Source organism: Phycodurus eques, chromosome 15, assembly GCF_024500275.1.
Source record: "Phycodurus eques isolate BA_2022a chromosome 15, UOR_Pequ_1.1, whole genome shotgun sequence".
In the NCBI taxonomy this organism is placed as follows: domain Eukaryota; kingdom Metazoa; phylum Chordata; class Actinopteri; order Syngnathiformes; family Syngnathidae; genus Phycodurus; species Phycodurus eques.
Genome location: NC_084539.1, coordinates 15,091,472 through 15,114,777, shown reverse-complemented (window position 1 = coordinate 15,114,777; position 23,306 = coordinate 15,091,472). Strand labels below are relative to the sequence as shown.

Below are 23,306 nucleotides of genomic sequence, written 5' to 3'. Positions count from 1 at the left end.
CTTCTACTGTGTGTGGGGGGAAGGTTGTTGGGAGACTCATCTGAACTATTTGAATGGTTATCTTCATCTGTGGTAATCTCTGGACTCATGAAACAATGTATTATTTTGAATATACATACAAATAGTATGATATGATTTGTGTTTTAAAGCTTAGATTGAATTCATAACGTTCACAGTAGTTTCCTCCAGAGAGCACACCATCCTCCTCCTCGGGAAAATATGTTGACATTCTTGAAGACACATTAATAGCTACCCACAATCTGACTCACTGAGTGGTTGACCAAAGTTTGCTTGCAGCTGGACCCTAATACACAGATAATCACTTGTTCAAGTACTGGTGACACACTTCAATTTATATAAAAAAAAAAAAAAAAAAAAAAAAAAAAAGAAAAATTATAAAATGTAATTTCTTCAAGGGAATGTTAATGCAACTTCAATTCATCTCAGTAATCAAGAAAAGGAGAGTGGAGACTTCAAAACCAGTTCAAAAGTCACATATACAGCAGGATTTTACACTGTATTTGAAACAGTTTTTTTGTTGGGGTTTTTACTGTGGTTGTCTGTGAAAATGACTCCTACCATGTAATATTTGCTTTGCTTACTTTAATCTGGCTGTTGCCAAAAAAAAATATATATATGGTGGATGATTACCCAGGTACAAGCAAGCATGGCATACATTTTCTGACAGGCAGCTCAAAAAATGTACTTGAATGTTTAATTTCAAACTCCAGGCATTCCAGAGACCCCAACATGTGTATACGACCAATTAAAAAGTCAATTTTTGATATGTTCTCTTGAAAGAGCTTTTACAAGGCTGGCTCTTTAACACCATCATTCATATAATGATAGTTTATTAAGCCATGGAAGGGAATTAAATGTCTCATTCATATATTGATGATACAACAGTCAATAATCATTTAAGTGTTGCCAAGTAAAGTGCCTACAGTAATTTCCCTGCGCTTATAATTTTGTAAGGCAGTGCAAAAACGCCTTGGCATACGGCAGCATATCACAATGGATGACCCATCAAGCGAGAGATGGGGAAGAATATTGTAAGATAAGAAGAAAACACCAAAGGTTATGGATTTAGTGAGAGTCCAGCTAAGTATACGCTATGAACAAAATCTGAACAAATCAAACGTCGACCAATATCTCCATATGGATTGTGTTCGACTTTAGAAGGTCCTCAAGCAAACCAAAGGTTAACATGGAGTAATTTCAATGTGAACCCAAACTATGAATATGCTGGATACCACTCACAAACCAAGTATAACATCACTCCATGGTCAAAATGAGGTACAGAAGTTACACAAAGATCTGCTGATGCTTCCCTCATCTTAAAGAGACGAGGGGTACAACACGGATGCTTCACATGCTGAACATTCCAACACGCCCAAAAGAAACATCTCCCTGACGAAGATCATCTTCCATTCAGCCAAATGCCACAGAGTGCAGAGCCCGAAGTGGACCTTTATGGAAAACATTGTACCTGCAAGCTCATGATTCTATTCTCTCACATATAGCAACTTTGTTAAGTAACCTAAATGAAGGCAAACTGAGTAGCTTCTCAGCAAATGGTGTCAGGAAATGCAAATCTGAGACATGACTGAAATACCTTGCATGCCATTGTCATGCAATAGCAGCAGGTGTCGTCTACACTCATCATGTCCATGCTGGGATGGCAAATGTGTACAAACTGTGCACATCTTCAATTTCCTGAAAAAAGTCCTCCAACCCCTAACAGAAACCAGAAAACACGAAAGTGAAATCAAGTCAAATCTTTAGTGCATTGTCAACTGGGACTGCTAAATTGTTTTAACCAGTTGAAACTTATCTGTTTATATAAAAAAACGGTAAACCATACCCATTATAACCAACCCTTAAAACATTCGATAGGTACCGGTACATATTGCAAGATCTGAGATGGATGGGCTTACAAACACATGGGGGCTGCCATCTTGACGGTGCATAATTAAGTTGTAGTGGCGTATCAGGCGTACTAATTGCTAACATTTTGAGCAATATTTACAAACAGTTAAGGGTCATTTCACTTTGTTGTAATACTCTACTTTGGGTGAAGATCAAATGTCATGGAAATCACTTTAAAACAGCTCGGCTCATTCTTTCAGCATTCCACTCTCTCCTGTGTCATTTAAATGATGTCCAATCTCATTCACAGACATGACCATTCAGTCGGTCCAAAACAGCTGCTGCTAATTTTGGATGGCATGTAATGCCTGTCGTGCCCGAGACCCCCTCATACCAAAAAAAACCTACCCTCCCACCCCATCTCCATTGCCTGTACCGTATGCAGTGACTTTGCCCCAAGCAGGCGCACCCCCACACACATTCATAGACTGCCCATAAAACGAGCGTCCCATTACCATGTTTCCTCTGTTACGACTAAAAGATCCAATCTGTTCAGATAGCTGTTCGACTTTGCCAGATAATCAAAGGTCAAACCGCCTATTGACGACATCAATTCAATATGACCTTAAACTATACTGTGGATGGACAGTTACGCAATAATCTTGGTGATGTATCATAATTATTTTAGCTCTGCCTTTGTGATGTTTTCCTATATACTATTTTCAATTTACAAGGCAGAAGAGATTCTACTGGTCATTTTTGCCTTTTTGGCTCACCAGATCGAATCAACATGATCCCATGTTAATGCACTTTCAAACAATGGGATACACGTGTCACAGAATACATTGTGGGTCAGCGCCTGACAGCATTAGGAAATACAGCAAATTTTTGCATAATGTGAACCAAGGAAAATTCATTCATGCTTATGTAGAGTATTTATTTCATGATATTGAATACAGTGGACCCCTGCTATTCGCGGGGTATAGGGACCGGGACGGACTGCGAATAGTGAAAACCTGCAGATAATTGATAAAAGGAAATATTCCACTCCCCCACACCCCCCCCTCCCATTTTTTTAAACCCCAAAAATTCTTCAACAAGCAAGGATAAACCACCACTAAGCCTTTTTTAAAAACGAAAAGAAATGGGAAAAAAATGTGGCGTTAATGTGCGTTTGACTTTTTCAAAATTTTGAAGAAAAAAAAAAAACCCAAACAAATATGGTGACAGGTGAATCTGCGGAGTAAGCGGGGGCCCACTGTACTCCAGTAACACACTACGTGTTTGTATTTAAATGTTTTTCTTTTTTAACATATCTGTATTTGCTGCATCTGTGCTTCACCATATTGAAACACCTTATTTAAAAACAATATGTGAAATACCTTTTAGTATTATAGCACAAACTGTAAAAAAAAAAATACTCAAATTAATTACGCAGATTTTTAAAAAATCAAACCTGAGCATCGTCATCTTTGTGAAGGCAGATAATTTTGATCATACTTGGATCATATGAGTAACCTAATGTCGTCACATTTTGACATTTTTTTATTAAAAAAATATATTGAACAGTACATTAACTCAATCACTGCTGTGGACTGATATCCAAATGTTCACTGCCACAAACGAATATTTTTGTCAAGTTCATTTTTCAACGGGCAGGGGTGGAAGAGGGTCTCGCACAGGTTTTCTGTGAAATTCTAGCTTGTAAATACCTAAAGACAAACAGACGCTGGTAGATGTCAGCATTGTATTGCTTTGATTTAAGATAAGCACAGCTTTTGAGTAGAAGTAACAAATAAGGTAGTGAATATCGGCTTGTCACGTTAATTATGAGGAAGAGAAATGACAACATGTTGGAAGTCGGACAAGTTTAGGCATCAGTCTCTCGAACAGAGTATGTACTGTATATGTGTGATGATATAAATGGAATATGTGTAGTGGTAGTAGCAGAAAGCGTGTGCCCCGATCGTAAGAAAAGATGACACAGTTCATTGAGTGGATGTCGAACGGCATGTAAAAAGTTAAACTTGAGTCATGCAGAATCAGAATCAGTATCATCTTTATTTGTCAAGTATGTCCAAAAACACACAAAGAATTTGTCTCCGGTAGTTGGAGCCGCTCTAGTATGACAACAGACAGTCAATTGACAGAGAACACTTTTGAGACATAAAGACATTGACAAAAAACAGTCACTGAGCAACAAAGGGTTGCTAGTTATCTGGTAATGTCGGTAAAACATTTTTTGACAATTGTGCAAAACGATGCAGTCCTCTAGCACTTAGAGCAGTTCGAAAGACTCATATTGAGTGAGTCAGTGTCACTCAAGGTGCACTGCTTAATTGTATATCTGGAAATTATTATTTTGCCATCAAAACCCTCTTAATCTTGCTTTTTTTTGGTTTTATACTTTGCAGTATACTTGACATTACTTTTCACAAAAAGCTTGTTTTCTCCGTCTTCAGGTCATAATCTTGTCTTTTTGGTGAAACTAACTCATGTTGTACTGATGATTACGAAAGAATGGAAAACAACCTTTTTTCTGGTGACAAGAGAGGGTCTACTCTTTCTTTTGGTAGGTTCAGTGCTTATATTGTCACAGAACATTCAGTGGGTCAGTCTAAATGCTCTAAAATCGCTGGCAGTTTGTGGAACTCTGCTTTGAAAATGGCTGGCAGTGAATGAGTTAACGGTCAAGTAACTTATAGAGAGGAGAAAATTGTCGATCCGTTATTAGGTAAACTGCACAGTGCTGCTGACAGCATAACCCCTCTCTCCATTTATTACTTTTGACGCAATCCATTCCTCCCGCCCTTCCACTGCACAGCAGTCACGAATCTCAGCACATGCCAATGTCTAGTTATTGCAGCCCCCTCCTTCTCACCCCGTCCCACTCACTTCCCGCTGTAAGACCCTCACTAAGTGGATCCAGAAAGTGTCCAGCATCCGTTACGATCACTACTTAGTCAGACTGGGAGCAATCTGTGGTTGAACAGGGGGCTTTAGCAGTTAAAACATCATTACTTTTACAAGATTGCAAATATGAGTCTTAAAGAGGTCGGGTACTTTATCTAAAACTTTGATCTGCCACAGTTTCTGTCTCGTGGTCAGTGCCTGCAGATGTCTTCTCCCCAACACACACACACACACACACACACACACACACACACACACGTTGGAAAAACGATTGTGGCGTGTTTGAGGGCAACTTAAAGTCCAAAGTGCTGAGGTCATCTGTGTAAACATGTCCCAGAAACAGCAGCATGACCAGTGTGTTCACACGTTTGACATGGATTTGCAGTGTAACCTCCCAGGCCGCTATTTGTGCCATGGGAAATGGCTAATTAAAAAGCCGTTGCATTCGTCATTCATTGGTTGATTTTCAAACCACGCGTCCACCCACACACACAAAGACACACCCTCACATGCAAACATATACTGAGCCACACATGTAATCAGTTCTTTAGGAAACCCTGACCAGACTCTACTCCCTAACTAGTGTAATTGCATGTTAGGACAATGCCAATTACAGGCCTGAATTTAAAAGCATGACATCAACTTAATCTGACCAATTAGTAACCACAGAAACTGGCACCACTGGCATCTGATAGGCTGTAATCACAATCAGACAGTAGGAATCCCTGTTTGTGTATTTGACAGCCAACAGACTGATGAAGAAACAGAAAATTGCTGTGCTGAATGAATAATGGTCTCAATATGGCCCTGATATAATGTTTGATTCGTTTACCAACCTTAGCTTAGATACAATTTGGGTTTATGTTTTTTTGTTTTGTTTTGTTTTTACAATGTGTAACATGTCTACGAAATAAAGTTATTTAAATAATCATATAACTATGCAGGCTTGGGGATTCGGTCAATTCAGAATTTGCATTTTGTGGACAAGGCGTGACCCCCAACTGCTTGGGACACGGTTTGTGTGCAATGCTCTAATTCTGACATCTTTGCATTGAGTGCATGTCTGCATTATCCAAATAGTGCATGCCTAAATCTCTGGCATTGTTCCGCACAAATTGGTTCCGTGGTCTTTAAAAGGGGCATATTATGGAAATTGAGTTTTTCTGTAACGAGACCAATTAGCCATTCGTTAGCACCACCCCTAGTCGTCATGGTGATTAAAGCCGTACTCAGCTTGGCACACCCTCCAGCAGATGTGTGATCAGTGTCTCATTTGAATGAGACAGAAATTCCTCCTTAAGACAGGGTGATTTCAGCAGTGCTCTGAATAAAAAGGTCAAAAGTGTGCTGAAATCTTTGATCCTTGGGGGATTTTGATAAATGATCACAGCAATATTATTAAGACATCTTTGAATTGGTTTGAATTTTGGAAAAAAATGCACAATTATTTCTTATTTAAAAAACTCTTACATATTTTTAGTTTTTTTAAATATATTTTTGAAGGGAATAAAACAGACACCCACACACTAGATCCAACCATTTGCTATAGTGCTTGTTCTAATAAGGGTTGCAGGTGAGCTGGAGCCCATTGCAGCGGACTGGGGGCAAGACCAGCCAATTGCAGGGAGCTACAATGTCAAACCCTTTTCCAAAATGGTATTAATTATCAAAGCTTGTGAGACATGGAGTGGAACCCCTAAAGCTAAGGAAGTCAGCTTTTCTCATTCTTTACAGTTGTATTCAACTTTCTAGCACTATCCTGGAGCATGAAATTTGAAGCACTAACTTTTTCAGATGGCCCCCTTGGAAGTCCTGCAATGACATAATAGCGATGACAGTTATGTCATAATTCTTATGAATCTGGGAGAATAAAATCTACCATTAGTTCACTGCTTTATTCATGAGTTACCCTACATGAGGTACCCTCTGTGGTCCATGTACATTATGCTTGCAGCTGTCTGCTACCTCACATAGGCTTTCTATTTAAATGGATGAAATATGACAAGGGCCTGGCAGCACAGTGATACATGTGGCGAGCGCATTTGCCTCACACTAGTTCGACTCTTGGCCTGGGTCTTCCTGTGTTCTCCCCATGCTTGTGGGGGTGTTCTCTCAGTACGCCATTGTCTGTCGGCGTTAATGTGAGTTTGACTAGTTGCTTGTCTGTGTGCCCTGTGACTGACTGACAACCAGTCCAGGGTTTACACGGTCACTAGCCCGAAGTCAGCTAGGATAGGCTCTAGCTCACTTGAGACCCTCAACAGGATAAACGCGAGTAAATGGATGAATCTATGATGAGGGACAACTTTTCTCTACCATTTGACACATTCAGACAGAGACAGATTGATATACAGCATGTGTGATAGGAAGCTTAATAGAGGTGATTGGTGTCTGCGCTTGGCTCTGAATCGAGTTAAGTCTTCCAGCTGGCTAAAGAAGTGACGAAAACAGACAATGATGTGAACGATAATTACATTTTGGACTATGAATTATTGATGCGATTATTGGCTCATCAGCTGTAGAGCGCTCACACTGTAAAGCTCCATTTGCGGGTGCTCTGATGCTTAGTCAAACAAAAGTAGATTATTTTAAAAAGATAGAAAAATAACGTATTAGGTGAGAGTTCAATGCACAGATACTGTTTTAAACATTTCTCAAATTCCAGTATGCATTTGGGCATGCTTGCCGTTTATTAATATTATCTTTCCTCTGCCTCTTGATTGGCTCCTGTATCTGCATTGGACCTGCAATGCTTTACACTAACAGAGAGAGTGCTTAGTGACTTCAGAGAATTGTCAGCAGTGTAAAAGTAACCCTCTGGTGGGTTTGCTTGGGAGCCATTAGTGCTTTTATTGTCTTTGGGAGACAAGACAGACTGGCTCAAATGAATTACTCGCATCTAAGGGCAATGTTCTTTACATCACAGCTTTTGGAACCTCAAGGAGAACCTCAAATAGGATATTTCTACGATGACTACATGGCACATTTCTTTGTAGGGGAAAGTTTACAACAGCTGGCACCATAATCTGCATGCTTTGCAAAAATGTTTTGTTTTTCTTGACCATGTGCATCACCCCAAAGTATAAAACTACAAGAATTGTCCACCTCTTTTCCACCAATGGGAGCTTTCCACTTGGTTTCTTAATGTACCAAGCTCTTGGACATAAATGAGGCCTGGTATGGCTGCCATGTTTCATTGTGGCTAAAATAGTTCCTCCATCTGCTGCAGCTGTTGCTGCTGCTCCCCTCACTTGTGTGCTATGGGAATGTGTGTGTTCCTCTGCCCCTTGAGCGTGTGTGGTATGCTTTGGTTATTGCTGGCGCCAAATTTAGTCACAGGCAGCGAACCCAGGTCTGACTGTTGCTCTGAAGTCCTATCAGCAGATAACCCAACACTTCCCCAGAGACCTTGATCGCACAACATGTCGTTAGTAAAAACCTTTAGTTCATCACCATCAAGCAATTTAAAAAAACTGTGCAGTAACCACATTCGGTCTCCCCCGATAAACACACAGAAAAAGACAAGACGAATAGAGCAGCACTTCCAAAACAGAAGCCATGATATAGAAAGCCATGATATCAGACCCCAGGCTTACCATTTTGCCTTTGCTTTATTTTCTCGTTGTGCAGCGAGCCTCATTAGTCAACTTCATTTATTTTCAAAATGTTGCCTTTTTATCATCATAAGATTTTTAATGGTGTCCTACGTGTCCAATTCAAAGAATGTATCTAAACAACTAAAACATGCTTTACAATGCCATGTTTTCAACAACTACTTCCATTGGCTGACAAACCTGTCATAAAAAAAAAATAATAATAATGATAATAAACATACTTCCGCTTCAGACCGCACCTTCCCCACTCAAGACAATAAATATTTTGCATTAATTTGTGTTAATAAATCAAGCACTGACAACGTTGGTATATTTTTACTGAATCATTTGTGTTTGATGCTACATATCAGAATCAGGTGACACCAAATTCCTATGTAAAATTCATTACTATGATAACATCATGGAAATGTGTCATTATATGTATCCATTAGTCATTGGAGGCCACATATTTCAGATATTTTCCCTTTTGGACACAGCCATTCCAGCCTGTTTAAACATAAAATCATGAATGTACATGTACACCATACATTGATGTCTGATAAGATCATCGACAATTAATATCAAATACTTAGTTGTAAAACTGTTCTTGCACCTATAAAACCTTCCAACCTGACATACTAATAAGGTTGTCATTTGACAGTGACAACATGTAGCTTTTGATAGAATCTACTACTAAATATTGCTCACTTAATTCTATGTTTACCACAGTTACCATCTCGACTACTTTAAACACACACGCACACACATATTTATCCGTTCTGTGGAATGAATAATTGCATCAAATTGAAGCAGATGAAACGTGAATGAATGTTGTGGTCGATGAGACACAGGCTAGTGAAAGAGGCTGTAGGACTTCAAAGGCGCTCCATAGATGGCAAAGTGAATAACACACAAGTAGATGAAAAGTGACTCATCTATCCATCAGTCTATGAATTTGAGCCAATCACAGGCAAACAGACAGATGACCAAGGCAAAACAAAAAGGTGAGTGGAGACAGTTTGAAGACACTTTGACTTACCGCCAAGGCCTGCAGCCTCTCTTTGTGGAGCTGAGCCTCCTCACACGACATCCTGAGAGGGGAAAGCAGGGGAGCGGGGAGGTGGGGAGGGTGAAAGGAGAATGAGAGGTGAGACTTTGGGAGAGCTGGGGTCCTATATGTCAGAGACTCTAATGGAGGGTCAGGGGGTTGAGCAGAGTGGGCAGGAGAGGTATCAGGATGAGGTCCTTCGTCAGGAATAATCCAACAGGCAGGAGACAGCTACCAAAGATCTTTCATTCACTGGCCACGAGTCTGCCACTCTCTGACGCGATCAGCCACTCTTTCTTTTGGCCCGCCGTCTCTCCTCCCATTCGCCCCCTGCTTCCCTCCTTCTCTCTTTTTTAGGCAAGAGCCATGTGTGATTAAACAGCTGGGAGGAGCAGCTGAGGGAGAGGGAGGGAAGAGACAGCGTGAGGGATGGAGTGAGACCACAGGGAGAGGGACAAGCAATAAGGCTAAAGAGATATTGGGAAAAGGTTTACGTTTACTTTCTGTCTAAGCCCATACTGGACCAATAGATCAGTTGCTCCCATCGTTTGGCATGTAAAGCATCATCCACCGCACATTTTTCATCCAAAATCTTCGTTCTGGTTTGCATGGTATATTTTCTGATTCTGGTTATTTGAATGGTTTTGACAGAAGGGTCTTGTCGGAGAGGAAGCAAAATATACAACCTCATCAATCTGGTTGCCATCTCTTGGCAATACTCTTGGCTCACAACACTGGAAAGACGAAACACAAAACCCTCCTGTTTCTGTGTGCTGTGAGTAAAGGAAGTATTCAGCATGCCAAGACTGAGGTAAAAAAAAAAATGAGAATTTTAAATAATTACAGTGCAACCTCTGAGGTCAAATACGCTTAAATCATCCAAACCAGAGCTCGACCAACATTTTGAGGAAAAATATCGGCCGACAGTTTCACAAAACTTTGTTCAGTTGTTGAGTTTGAACTGCTGTAAGCTGTTATATCGTGAGAGACCTTATCTCAACAAGCATTAACGGATTGATTCCATTCCATTTAAAAAAAATTTTTAGACTCTACATTGAAAAATATGGACATTAATTTCAAGTCAGTGTATCTCACTCGTAACCATCAAAAGAGGAACTTGCTATTTGTGTGTTGTTGTTGTTTTTTGCAACAAGTCGCCATCGTTGTAATTCAGTGACAGATCGATAGAGCAGGGTCATCGATGAATGATCAGCCAACCAACTCATTGCTGGTACTTTCTTACGCTGTCATGAATCATACAAATTTCATGGTTCCTTGTTCTCCAAGACAACATGCACAACCATTTCCAGATGCAACACCCTCATCAGTAGTAACATCAAGGTGACATCATCATTATGTGCCCTCCAAAGCTAGTCTGTGATTCCTAGGTGAATGGCTTAGTCAGTAAATCCAAGTGCCAGACAGGCTTGTATTAGCATGAAAGGCGTAAGTGATGTCATTTAACCTCAGAAAACTAAACCTTACTGATAAATTAGATTACGTCATAATTCAGATTAGCTCTGTGGTAAGATCACAGTTTTGGTTAAACTTTACATTGTGAAAAAAAAATTTCCTTGACCTGAAATCTCGAACCATTACAATCATTTGTTATCGTCATCATCTTCTTAGATTAAAAAGTGTACTGATTGAAATGTTTGCTGGTTGAAGCGTCATTTTATCCAGGTAAAACATTACCAATAAACATCACTCGACCTCAATATTCAGCTCTTAGCCAAGAGTGTTTCTTTTGTTTTAGATTTTTAATCTATTTCATGTGAGTAGGCGGTGATGCTGCCCAAACACAACATTTTACAGCAGAATCTTCAGCTTCTATTTCTGGATATTCAGTCATATAGTACACACATTATTATTATTATTTTTATTATATTTACATCAGTATAAGGGCAATGGTTAAAAAAATTAAATAATGGTGGACGATATTGAAACGGAATTGGGTGAATTGTATTGAATTCCCCCAATTTCCTACACTATGTTTATCAATTGCAAGTTACAGTGTTATTTTTTCCATTCAAAGTTTTGGTGAGCACCGACTTGTGTTTAAAGTTATGTTATCTTTATTCCTTGCTTGTCTTTTAATTAGATACACCCCTGCCTCGTTCTACAACTCTTTATTTTTTTTATTTCAGCTATCCTTCATTGTATACTTTTTCTACTTCCTCCTTCACAGAGGTTCCCTCCTTGCTGCCTATACCTGTCTCCTCCCAAACATTTGTTTTCTATCACTTTCTTTTTCTACCCTCTCTCTCCGCCTCCTTCCAGAGGCTAACCTCCTTATAAGGGGAAAAAAAACAGCAGCAGGGCTCGTATGACTCAGTAGGGAATACAGAAGCATGTAACACACACAAACACCTACACTGTAGATGCAAACACGCTCAGACATAACAGACTTCGGGTTACTCAGCGAGAATAACAACACAAAACGTGACTGCAGCTGGACAGTCATTGTCCTGTTACCTGGCTGCTGCTATGGACCAATAAATGAAAAATTTTCTCTCAGTGCAGTTTGGGATTAGGAAATTTAGAGATGCAGTGGTGACTTGAGATACGATAGACCCTACTTGCGGGGTTTTTATTTTTCGATTTGAGCTGCCGTAACTTCTGCTGATTTCTAGTGAACTCAAATCAACTGACTTTCTATCAAGCAGCACAACAAAAGGAGCCTCAATGAATTAGTCATGATACCCAAACTGTTTAATTATTTACATAAAATGTAATCATGTTACTACTTTTTTTTAATAAAGTAAAATAGAGTGCTATTTTAAGGCACAATTGTATTTGAAAGCTGATGAAGACATTCGAATCTGACCAGTGAAAGACAAGACCATTTACCTGATCACCACATCATTGTGTCAATGAAAAGGTTAAGGGTGAATGGCGATGACAGTCACAAAGTAAAGCTATTCCTCACATAGTGGCCAAAGCCTTATATTTGCTTAACTGCAGCGATTACTAGGCGCTCTATTAGAGGCAACCTGTTTATTGGGTTGGGGGGAGGGGGGTGCTGTATTTAGATTTTTTTTTTACATTATGTATTTTAACTCCCTGCTAACGTTCCAACATTTTCCAAACTCCGATTCTTTTCAGGTTATTGTTGAAATCTTCAGCACCTTTTCCATTCAGCAGAACCATGAATTCCACTGTAACTTCACTTTCACAAATACCATATCTGCTGCCTGGGGCGTTTACATCAGTATAAGTTTGTTGAGTTCTTTGTCACATTTCTGTCGGGCCAATTATATTATTATATATAATTATATATTATAATTATATTATTATACATACTCGTGCACTCACTGTAGTAGTCTCGCCACGGTCCACTATTTGCTTATCTGTTGTTGACCAATTCTGGCCACTCATGCCAGAGTAGCATCTGCCCTACTTGGACACTGACTGAGGAGTATCTGCAACATTTGCACAATCAACATTGTCCCAGATTATCGCGCTACTAGTCACTTTAAACTGCATACACTCCAGAAAGTCTCGCCGCCCTTTGCACAATAGTCATTATTGCTATATTAGTCATTCAAACTGCTCTAAGTGCTAGAGGGCTCTGCATCTTTTTGCACAGTTGTCAAAAAATAAATAAATACATTTTTAAAAATACATAAATTGTACCGGCATTACCAGATAACAAGCAACCCTTTATTGCTCAGTGACTGTTTTTCTCAATGTCATTATGTCTCAAAAGTGTTCTCTGTCAATTGACTGTATGTTGTCTGTCGTACTTGAGCGGCTCCAACTTCCGGAGACAAATTGCTTGTGTGTTTTTTGGACACACTTGGCAAAGATGATTCTGATTCTGATTGTCATGTGGTAAAGACGACACGTGGTGATGTCAGATATCACAGTAAAGGTCATTACATTCACCTCGTGCCATCACCTGTTTTTTTTGTTTTTACTTGGAGATTAAAAAAGGAGCCAAATATTTGAGGTATGACATTTATTTATTCAAGATCTTGTTTTAATTCAGATTCATATAAGCCATGGTGTCGACTAGAGCCATGAAATACTGTTAAGTACTTTTCTTATTATTTTTATTTTGCTCCTGCATTTCACTTTCCTATCATATTGTGTTAATGTTATGCCTATGGATGCATTATACATTTTATTTGGAGATTGGCATTTGACAAGTTATACTATGATGCAAAAACCTGTTGCTGTTTTGGGGCATTTGGCCTGTACGTCTCTTACCTTCATTGTAATTTCTAGTTTCTCCAACATGTTCACTTTATCAGCTTTACAATGTGATTGTATCAAGTTCTGCATCTCACTGTTGGTGGTAGTAAAATGAAAGTGTATCCCTACTAAGACATGCACATGCAGACTGTCAGTGTCTCATAACCAGAATGAGTTGTACTGTACAGCTGTCTGCCTTGAGAACGCACACCAGTCAGAGACATGAGTCTTTCTTTTCTCTACGACCTGGATTAACACCAATCACACCACGAGTCCACATTGGCCTGCGCACGCTGTCGTTCTTCACATGCTTCTTCTATTTATCACAACCTTTTCAATTTCTCAGACCGCATTGTTCTGGCCTGATACAGTCATGCACCCTTCTTCTTCACCTCCTAAAATTCTGCCAGCTTCCCCGACCAACGCTATTCTGGCGTCAGTTTCATAGTTGCCCACCTCCAAAGACAACGGCATCATTGTTCGTCTGCATCGCCACGACAACACAATGACTTCACTGCAGAGTCAGCCCAGCTCCGCCCACCCTCAATCCCGTAATGGCCTCCAGATGTGGAACTACAAGCAGGATAACACACACACACACACACACACACACACACACACACACACACACACACACACAGGAAAATAACAACATACACAGTGTGATGGAGGAAGGGGGACTTTGTAAATATCCACAAATAAAGTAAATTGGAAAATCTTGCATGAGTCTGAGTGAATGCTTAACCTCAAGAAGCTATTTTTCTGCTAATGGGACTGCCAGAGCTTGTTCTCATGCATATCTTATACATCAGTGATGTCTACTTGTTTACATGTGACACCGCCTGGATGTCATCTTCTCTGCTTGCATAGTATATTGGAACACAATCAAAACGTTTAAACAAATCTGGAAGCATTTATTTGATGTTTTGTGTAATTGCTGGCTCGCAAACTGGCTGCTCTCAATTGTGCAGATCAGGGCTGAAAGAATCTGATAGTGAGCCACCAGAACTCCACGGAGGCTGTAAAATGGACTCTTCGCATCAAGGTCAGAATATTGATTTCAATGTAAAATTAACCTCTGATACTCTGGAAAAGCTCTGATCTGATTCATACGTCCCTGCAACTTGCTGTTGGTTCTTGCTTTTCAACACATATGGTCAGTCTGCCCAGGAAATCACTTAGCATCCAACTAATTGGCTAAAGTTCCCACAAAAAAAGCCTATAAGTCCCCATTTAGTGTTTTTTATGTTTATTTTTACTTATTCACAAAACACAAATATTTGAAAAATAACAACAATAATGGACAGGCGACGTGAAAGTGGCACAAGCCCCTCTGCAGAAGCTGAATATTGTATTTGAAAATTGTGGCAAAAGATAAAAAAATATATATATTTGACTTTTGATTCTGTACTGGCAGACATGAATATGTCCAGTAATAGCATGATACAGTGCACCCACTCCTCGTTTTACTACAGCATCACTGTGGCTGCTTGTCTTCTCAATCTCAACACCTAATTTTAGCCTCAGCTGGATGAATTGAAGGTGTAAATTCGGATGGGCGGCACGGTGGGTGACTGGTTAGAGCGTCAGCATCACAGTTCTGAGGACTCGGGTTAAATCCCCGGCCCCGCCTGTGTGGAGTTTGCATGTTCTCCCCGTGCCTGCGTGGGTTTTCTCTGGGCTCTCCGGTTTCCTCCCACATCCCAAAAACATGCATGAATTGGAGACTCTAAATTGCCCGTAGGCATGACTGTGAGTGCGAATGGTTGTTTGTTTGTATGTGCCCTGCGATTGGCTGGCAACCAGTTCAGGGTGTACCCCGCCTCCTGCCCGATGACAGTTGGGATAGGCTCCAGCACCCCCGCAACCCTAGTGAGGAGAAGCGGCTCAGAAAATGGATGGATGGATGGAAATTCAGACGTGTATTTTTTTTAAAAATCATTTCCAAAACTCTTGTCAATTGAGCCAAAAAGGCACAATAAATGAACTAACACATGGAAGTGGAAAAACAAGACTCACCGCATAAATGCCTAATGAAGATGGGGCAAATATAACCACCAGATAAAGGACTATTTCTGACACTATAGTGTCCTACTTATAACATATTTCTTGTTTTTTATTCATAGTGACGCAACAAATTTGATAATTTTAATACATTTAACTTGGTGTGTGTCATTTTCTAAGACTGTCTAACACTCTGAAGGGACAGTATTACCACCATGATTAGCCTGTTAGCTTAAAAACATTTATGGTACAAACAACCCACAATGCACCTGTCTCTTAAAGCGACATTGACACTCTTACAATCAAGTTGCTTGTCAAAAAATAGTAACCTTATACTGGTATGTAAAGCTGAAGGGATGCATGTTTGAAAGAACTGCTGACAGAGGTTAATTTTAGGTCCTGGGCGTTGGTCGGTATACTTCTGATTGTTAAATGTATTTTCTATATGTACTTTGTCTCTGATACCTTAGAAAAACTCATTCATCATTTTTCTTGACGACATGACAGACTATATGCTATCACTCTGCAGGATGATATATAATGCACAGATGGAACTTGAAAAGCACGGATGAGAGTGTGGACCTCCTTCAATGCTAAACAAACATGAGTTGGATCAGCACCAAAATTGTATTATGCATTATTTATTGAGAAATTAATTATCTCATAATGGGATCTGGTTCATCCAAGGCCCATTCCCTACTGCCTCTACAACATTTCATGCAATCCCTTAATATTTTAAGGCTGTTCAACAGTCCGGGGTCTCCGTTGTCATATTTTACGCTTCATAATGCGCCACACATTTTCAATGGGAGACAGGTACCCGCACTCTTTTACTACGAAGCCACGCTGTTGTAACACGTGCAGAATTTGGTTTGGCATTGTCTTGCTGAAATAAGCAGGGGCGTCCATGAAAAAAAATTATGAAATCCCTAAATTCCTTGCAATTGTACATTGAGGAACATTGTCCTTAAACTGTTCGACTATTTTCTCATGCACTTCTTCACAAAGAGGTGAACCTCGCCCCATCTTCGCTTGTGAATGACTGAGCCATTCAGGAAAGCTCATTTTATACCCAATCATGGCACCCACCTGTTCCCAATCAGCCTGTTCACCTGTGGGATGTTCAAACAGGTGTTTGATGAGCATTCCTCAACTTTCTCAGTCTTTTTTGCCACCTGTCCCAGCTTTTTTGGAACGTGTTGCAGCCATAAAATTCTAAGTTAATGATTATTTGCTAAAAACAATAAATGTTATCAGTTTGAACATTAAATATAACGTCCCAACTTCTCTGGAATTGGGGTTTTATAATACCAACTTTAACAAAGCGGTGTTTGGAAACTCTATTTGTTTTTTTCTTTTCTTTGGATTTCCTGAAAAGTTTTGGAGAAGGGCGTATTTGTTTGTTCAAAGGCACAAATGGCAATAAATTGTAATCTCCCATATTGCGATAATGACCACAAATGAAACATTCTAATTATCTTTTATCAACACGATCATGGTACACTACTTCTGTCGACAGGGTCATACAGCAAGCAAGCAAACCAAGTCATGGGGCCGTCCACATCTGTGTATTCCAAAGATTTTGAATATTTCATGAACTATATAGTCCTTAAAATCCTTCCTGGGTATTCTTATCTAACAAGTGAATCATCTCAATGTTCAACTGTAATTGATAAGAACATGAATCAACATTTAATATTGCTTACAATTTTGATGGCTTTAATACTCACATCTTCGTGATGAAAAGCTTCTCTCGTGTCAATTCTTCATTGAATTCTCCTCGGCTGACACTGACAGCAGTGCTACTGCAACTGGCAAGAATGTGTGGCTCTTGCTTTTGTTGGTTACATACATTCAATGTCACCGTGAAAAAGGTTGAAACCTTTGGTAGTTTTGATAAAATGGTTTGTTTCACTCTTGCCTTCTCCTCTTCTCGAGGATAACTCTTCTTCATTTTCCTCACAATGCCAACGTTTGTTGCAGTACCGTTTCTGAATCATGTCTGCATATGCACAGTCAGCAGATAGAATAGTCCCTTGCATTAGAAAGGAGGGGGAGCACTCAAAAAGATCATAATAGGGCTAAGATCTAGTTTTAAATCACGTGAGTTAACACAAAAAAATAATAATTGTTTGAAATTGGGGAAAGAAGCGTCAATCAGTTTTTATGAGACATTTGGGCATCCATGGAAATCTTGGCAATTGTCTGCCTTTTGGTTATGGTTATGGTAAGAAAGATACATACACTAACAGTAAAACACGTAGAAACGCATTGAATGAAAGGGTCTGCAACATGGCTTGTCTGTGCTGACACAAGGAGGTTGGACTGAGACTGCAGCCTGCACATCGTCAATGCTGAACATGCAACATTACACACATCCTCCATCACACTCACTGCACTGCACTGTATTATGGTGTTAAAGGTGTGGATAGAAATATCCACAAAAAGGAGGACAAATACATGACAGATCTGATGGAAGATGGCGACAGATAATATGTAACACTTTGCTGATTGCACAGTGCTCTGCAAAGGGAGTGTGAGTGTGCATGAGGCCAAGCAAGGAAGGAGTGTACAGTGTGTTCCGCGTGTCCCCTCTCCAGTCATGACTGAGCAGCAGCCTCACCATGACAGGGCACTGGTTCCCATGACAACCCCTGTCAAATGGAAGGGCGAGAGATGGAGGAGTACATGCAGGGAGAGGAGAAACGGAGGGAAACGATTGATAGAGATGAACGCTGAAGTGTCTACTCACCGTACTGTCACCGTGCCATTCCGCTGCAACGGTGTGTCCGACATTATGGCTGCAACACCCTCTGGTCTTCTTTTCTTCTCCATTCCTCCCTCTCCACTTATCCTGCTGCCGCCGTCCTTTTTGACAGGGTTGTCTTTCTTCTTCTTCTTCTCCTCCTCCCCTTCCTTCTCTTCTCCAACTCCTTCTTCTTGTCTTTTTGGTGAATGTTTGTCACGCTATGAGCCGGAGAAGCTGCCGCAGCTCCTGCATCCCTGCATCATCCGGCTCTAGAAGGGATGGAGGGGAGCATTGTGTGTGCGCGTGTGTGTATGAGACAGAAAGCATTAGCAGGGTCACTCGTATGTCAAAATATGCAGGATGTGCAGAAAATACTCCTCTGTTGGTCAACGCCCTGATTTCAAAAGTGTACTAACATAAGAGATGTTGTATACTAAGACTAATTCTACATGATTACCTGCAGATTAATAAAACAGCCATCCAGATGAACTCCACAGTAAATCCAGCATGAGCAGCAGACAGCACATGGACATCTTTAGGCAACAGGAAACATTTAAAGCTACAAGAGTATGACCAGTTCTGCCAGATGTAGCCAATTTGAAAATGGACACACATAATCTGCAGAGGATTTACAGCCTGCTCCAGACTTGGTGCTACTGTGTTGTTAGTAGCAAAAATGTCCGATGCTCCCGACATGAGTGCACATCACAAAGAGAATGCTTCAGTTATCATGTATTTGTTTATTTAATTTGTTTCGTTACATTTCATTTTGATTACTTAAACTGCATGAAATCATCTTTAGATGTAATCCATTCTCAAAAAAAAAAAAGATTCCCCGCCATAACTTGAGTGGACATTCACACTGGATACCAGACATTTATTAAAAAAAAAAAAAAAAAAAAATATATTGATGAGTGAAGAAAAATAGTGGCTGAAGCAAAAAGGGCGCTTCTTTCAACCAGGCCAAAAAGGGCAGGTGCTTGAGCACCACCTAGTGGCTATGTGTGAACGTGCCTCCAGTGGAGTAAGGTTAAAAAAAAAATAATAATAATAATAATAAAAAAAACTTACACCACTGGCAATTTTTGGGGGTTATAAACACAATGTGGTGAATATGAACAACAATGTGTAGAGACACTTACTGGCCACAGTATTGTGTACACTTGCACAGTCTAATGAGATCAAATACAGTGCAAGTAAAATATTCTGCCTTTAGGTTCATTGTTGCGGTTGTAGTTTACAGTGGAGTTGAACTACACTGCATCCTGCTGAGAGTAGTTTGAAGATTTTGGTAAATATGTAATTTAAACGCAAAGCCCCAAATCAGTTCAATACGATACACATTTGCTTCCAATTCCATTGTCAATAGTTGTGAAAGGCGCCAAAACAATGCATGCACAATGTACCAATTTCTGCCCCCCTTTCAGTGGGACAGCAACCACAGGACCTAAAGGGTGCATCTGGGACAGTGTGCTTCTTCGATTGCGCAACGGTATTGACATTGTGTTCATTGTATTTTTACACTGGAATGAATGACTAGTTATTCAAGTGCTGTAATAAGAACTGTTTACATTTTGATTGTGTAGCGGCTTAATACGCCAGTCATGTAGCAGCAGCATTATTTTAGCAGATCATTTGAAATTGCAGAGTGAATGAGTACAAATATAATCTTTGGCAAAAAATTCCAAGTAGTCAGCAGTCAAATTCTCATTTTATTTAGATAAAGCTTCCCCATTTCCCCACAGAGAAGTTTTAATCAAAGCCTCATCGTAGGTTCTTGTGAGCCAAAATGTTTCCCATTCTTGACTGACACACACTCCATATGAAGTCCTGTCGAAGCACTTTCTTCTTCTTGTCTTATGTGGCTCTTCTCTGTGCCCTCCATGGCTCTCATTCATGTGGACTTCATGTTTCTCATGCCAGTTATCCCAAGGCCGCTCCTCAAGTTGAGGTACTGACCTTACATGGATAGTACACATGCAGGCACTCAGCTTTTTATGCACACAGACAGCCAGCCAGACACTGCAGTTTTATTCATGGAATGATTGATATATTGCTTATTATGTTACTTAATTGTACCAGAGCAACAAGTAATGCATTTAAAAGAAATGAATCTTCATTGTATTTTTGTTTGTAATTTGACAGCAAAAATACACATTAGTGAACACAGTCCAGCAAATACACTGATTAATAATAATAATATTGCTAGTGGTTCTTTTGAAGAACACTGCCCTCTTGTGGAATAGTGGGCGCTATTAGAACGTGATAAACCTTTTTAAAAATACGAGCTACTTGGGTACTGGTTAATAAGGGCTACCAGTTTGATGCACACTTTCGAAATAAAATTTAAAAAAAGCTCGAATTCCCCTTAATTATTAGATATTATCAATCATGAATGATATTCTTCTTTGTGAGGACATTGCGCATGTTTTTGAGTTCTCACAATAATTATCAACAATGATTTAACAAGACAGGAAACAGATAAATATGCAACTTTTTTTCTATCCATCTCCGCCAATGTTTACATTTTCAAATGATCACTTCTGCAACATTCCTAGAGAATCACAATGTCCCATCACTAACCGACTCATGTGGCCCTTGAGGGCGATCTGGTGCCAGTGGGCACCATGATGGTGACCCCTGTTCCATAGTGTGTATGGTATCACACAACTTCAACTTGAATTTTGACAGCAGTCAAAATATTAGGTAGCCTACATCGGCACACTCGAATGACATCCACAACATAAACTGCCTCAAATGTACATTCAGGACAATGCATTATATTGACACACGTCAATGGTATAAGGTAACTTTGTTGCTTAGATAAATGTATGTGTTTTTTTTTTTACTGAGTTAATAATCCTTGAATTAAATAACACTTTTTGTTGTTGTATTTTTGGTTACTTTATATTACTGAACATGAACACTCCATTAAGATGTATTCCTTCCTTTATCGTATAAACAGAGCAACAGAGTACTGCCAAAATGGAGCCTTTTTGCAGAAAGGACCACAGCATATTATAGTCCATGGCATAAAATCCAATAAGACTGTTTTATAGACAAGGGTCCCACCAGCTGTGTCTTATCTCCCATCTTTTTCTCTATCTCCACAAATTACATGTGCAGATGCCTGAGTGAAACACCTGACCATGAGATTTGTGATAAGAACAGGATCACATCTGGTGATGCTGCCACACACTACTGCACCAGCGAGAAATCAAAGGCAAGGAGATGGTGCAAGTGGAACCCTTAAGCTACAGGAAAGACACAACATTGTCTTTTTATGTCCATTGTAATGACACATTTTTGTTTTTTTTTAAAGGGCACATTTCTGCTGAGATTTGTTTTCCTTTTTTTTTTTTAAACAGCTGCTGACAAATCATTCGTTGACTACTCAATTATAATATCTCCTCAACATCACTTTCCTTTAGGTAAAAGACAAAGCTAAAGTGTCATATGTTATCAACCAGTCAAGAAAAATAAAATACAGTTTTCACTTTCAGACAATCACTCTCTGGTAGTATTTAAGATTAGGATTATGAAAATAAGTTTTAATTTGAGAATCAATCCTTAATCATTAAAAAAAAAAAACGTTTATATACAAACTGTAAATACAGTGCACTACATATTAAACCAGCATTCACCATCAGAAGAACACCGTTAGAGGGCACTGTCTTTCCGAATTTCAGGTCCATGCAAGAGTAAAGAATAAAGCAAACTACCATAGCTATTGTATAGTTATTCAAATCTATTGCCATCTAATGACACAATAAATAATATGTTTCAATGATAAGGAGTAATGTGATACATATGACATTAAATATAACCTTAATTTGAGTTCATCCACTAATTGACTTTACCTTGCTTTTTGGTATTCTTAAACCAAGATGACTGTATACAATAGCTTCATAGTTTCCTTTTAATGTGAATACAATATATAAGATGCAATTTTATCTTTTTACTTGTATTTAGGGATCGATCAGGTTTCCCATGTTTTCATTTGCATCACAGTAAGTTGAATTGAGCAATTTATAAAAGATTTTTGTGGCTGTGTGAAAAGTCCCTTCGACTGCAGTTTAAGAATTAATGAGGAAAAAACATGGAATGTGAGCAATAGTTTCAGATGCTGCAAAGCTTTGAGTATATGCCTCCATCCATTTTCTAAAGGGCTCATCCTCATTTAGGGTGACTTTGACCTGCTAACAACTAGTCTATTGTGCTGCCACTTTAGGTTTATGAACAGCCTGATTCTTCACAGTGAAACAGCCAATAAACTTGCACGTGGCAGTTTACTGACCAACAGCAAGACAAATTCAATTATAAAATAACAGCTTGTCCGTGGCATTCCAGTGTGGAGCTTTGTCCTCAACAAAGCCATTTATCGCGACAGATTCAACCATCCAACAAGCAGTGAAGCTGTGCGACCCACTTCAGCTGAGCAAATATGTGCTGATGAAAAATTCACCAACATCCCGGGCAGAATTTGTGAGAAGATAAAGCATGATGACTTTCCTCTTATCAGTGCAAAGTCATTGAAACAAATGAAATCATTTAGCGCCATTTTGTTTTGGGCAGGAAAACATCAGTAATTTTATTTTATTTTTTTTAATATGATGTCCTTATTCAAACCCCTTTCCCAGCTGGGAAAAGCTCCTTTTTTTGTTCTGTTGTGTTTGAGGTGAGATAAGGTGAAGTCAGAATAAAAGCAAATTCTGATTAGTCATCGTGACGGTCCAAATGCTTTTCTGCATCTATAGAAATCCACATTACATAGACTAGTTTTAATATTTAATTCTGGGCCAATATTGCTCTTCTGGTCGAATCGGACAGACACATACACAAACATGCCAAAAGCTCAATTAGGCATGCATAAATGTGGCATAGAAGGGATTCCTGATAAGGACAAAATAGCTGGGAAGGCCCTTGAAGCGAC

General features: G+C 39.5%; 1 protein-coding gene across 4 annotated transcripts in view; it reads right to left on the bottom strand.

Moving 5' to 3' along the window:
* Positions 1-18,557, bottom strand: part of LOC133413589 (PALM2-AKAP2 fusion protein) — a 74,880-nt gene extending 56,323 nt beyond the window's left edge. For 3 of the 4 annotated variants that reach the window (XM_061698160.1, XM_061698162.1, XM_061698161.1), the window contains exons 1-2: positions 18,377-18,557; positions 9,415-9,466 (exon numbers count right to left, since the gene is read on the bottom strand). In XM_061698160.1, the coding sequence (XP_061554144.1) occupies positions 9,415-9,466; positions 18,377-18,459 (135 nt within the window). In that variant the 5' untranslated portion in view covers positions 18,460-18,557. The remainder of the gene's footprint in view (positions 1-9,414; positions 9,467-18,376) is intronic. The other variant, XM_061698163.1, reaches the window with a different exon arrangement.
* Between the last annotated feature and the right edge of the window lie 4,749 nt (positions 18,558-23,306).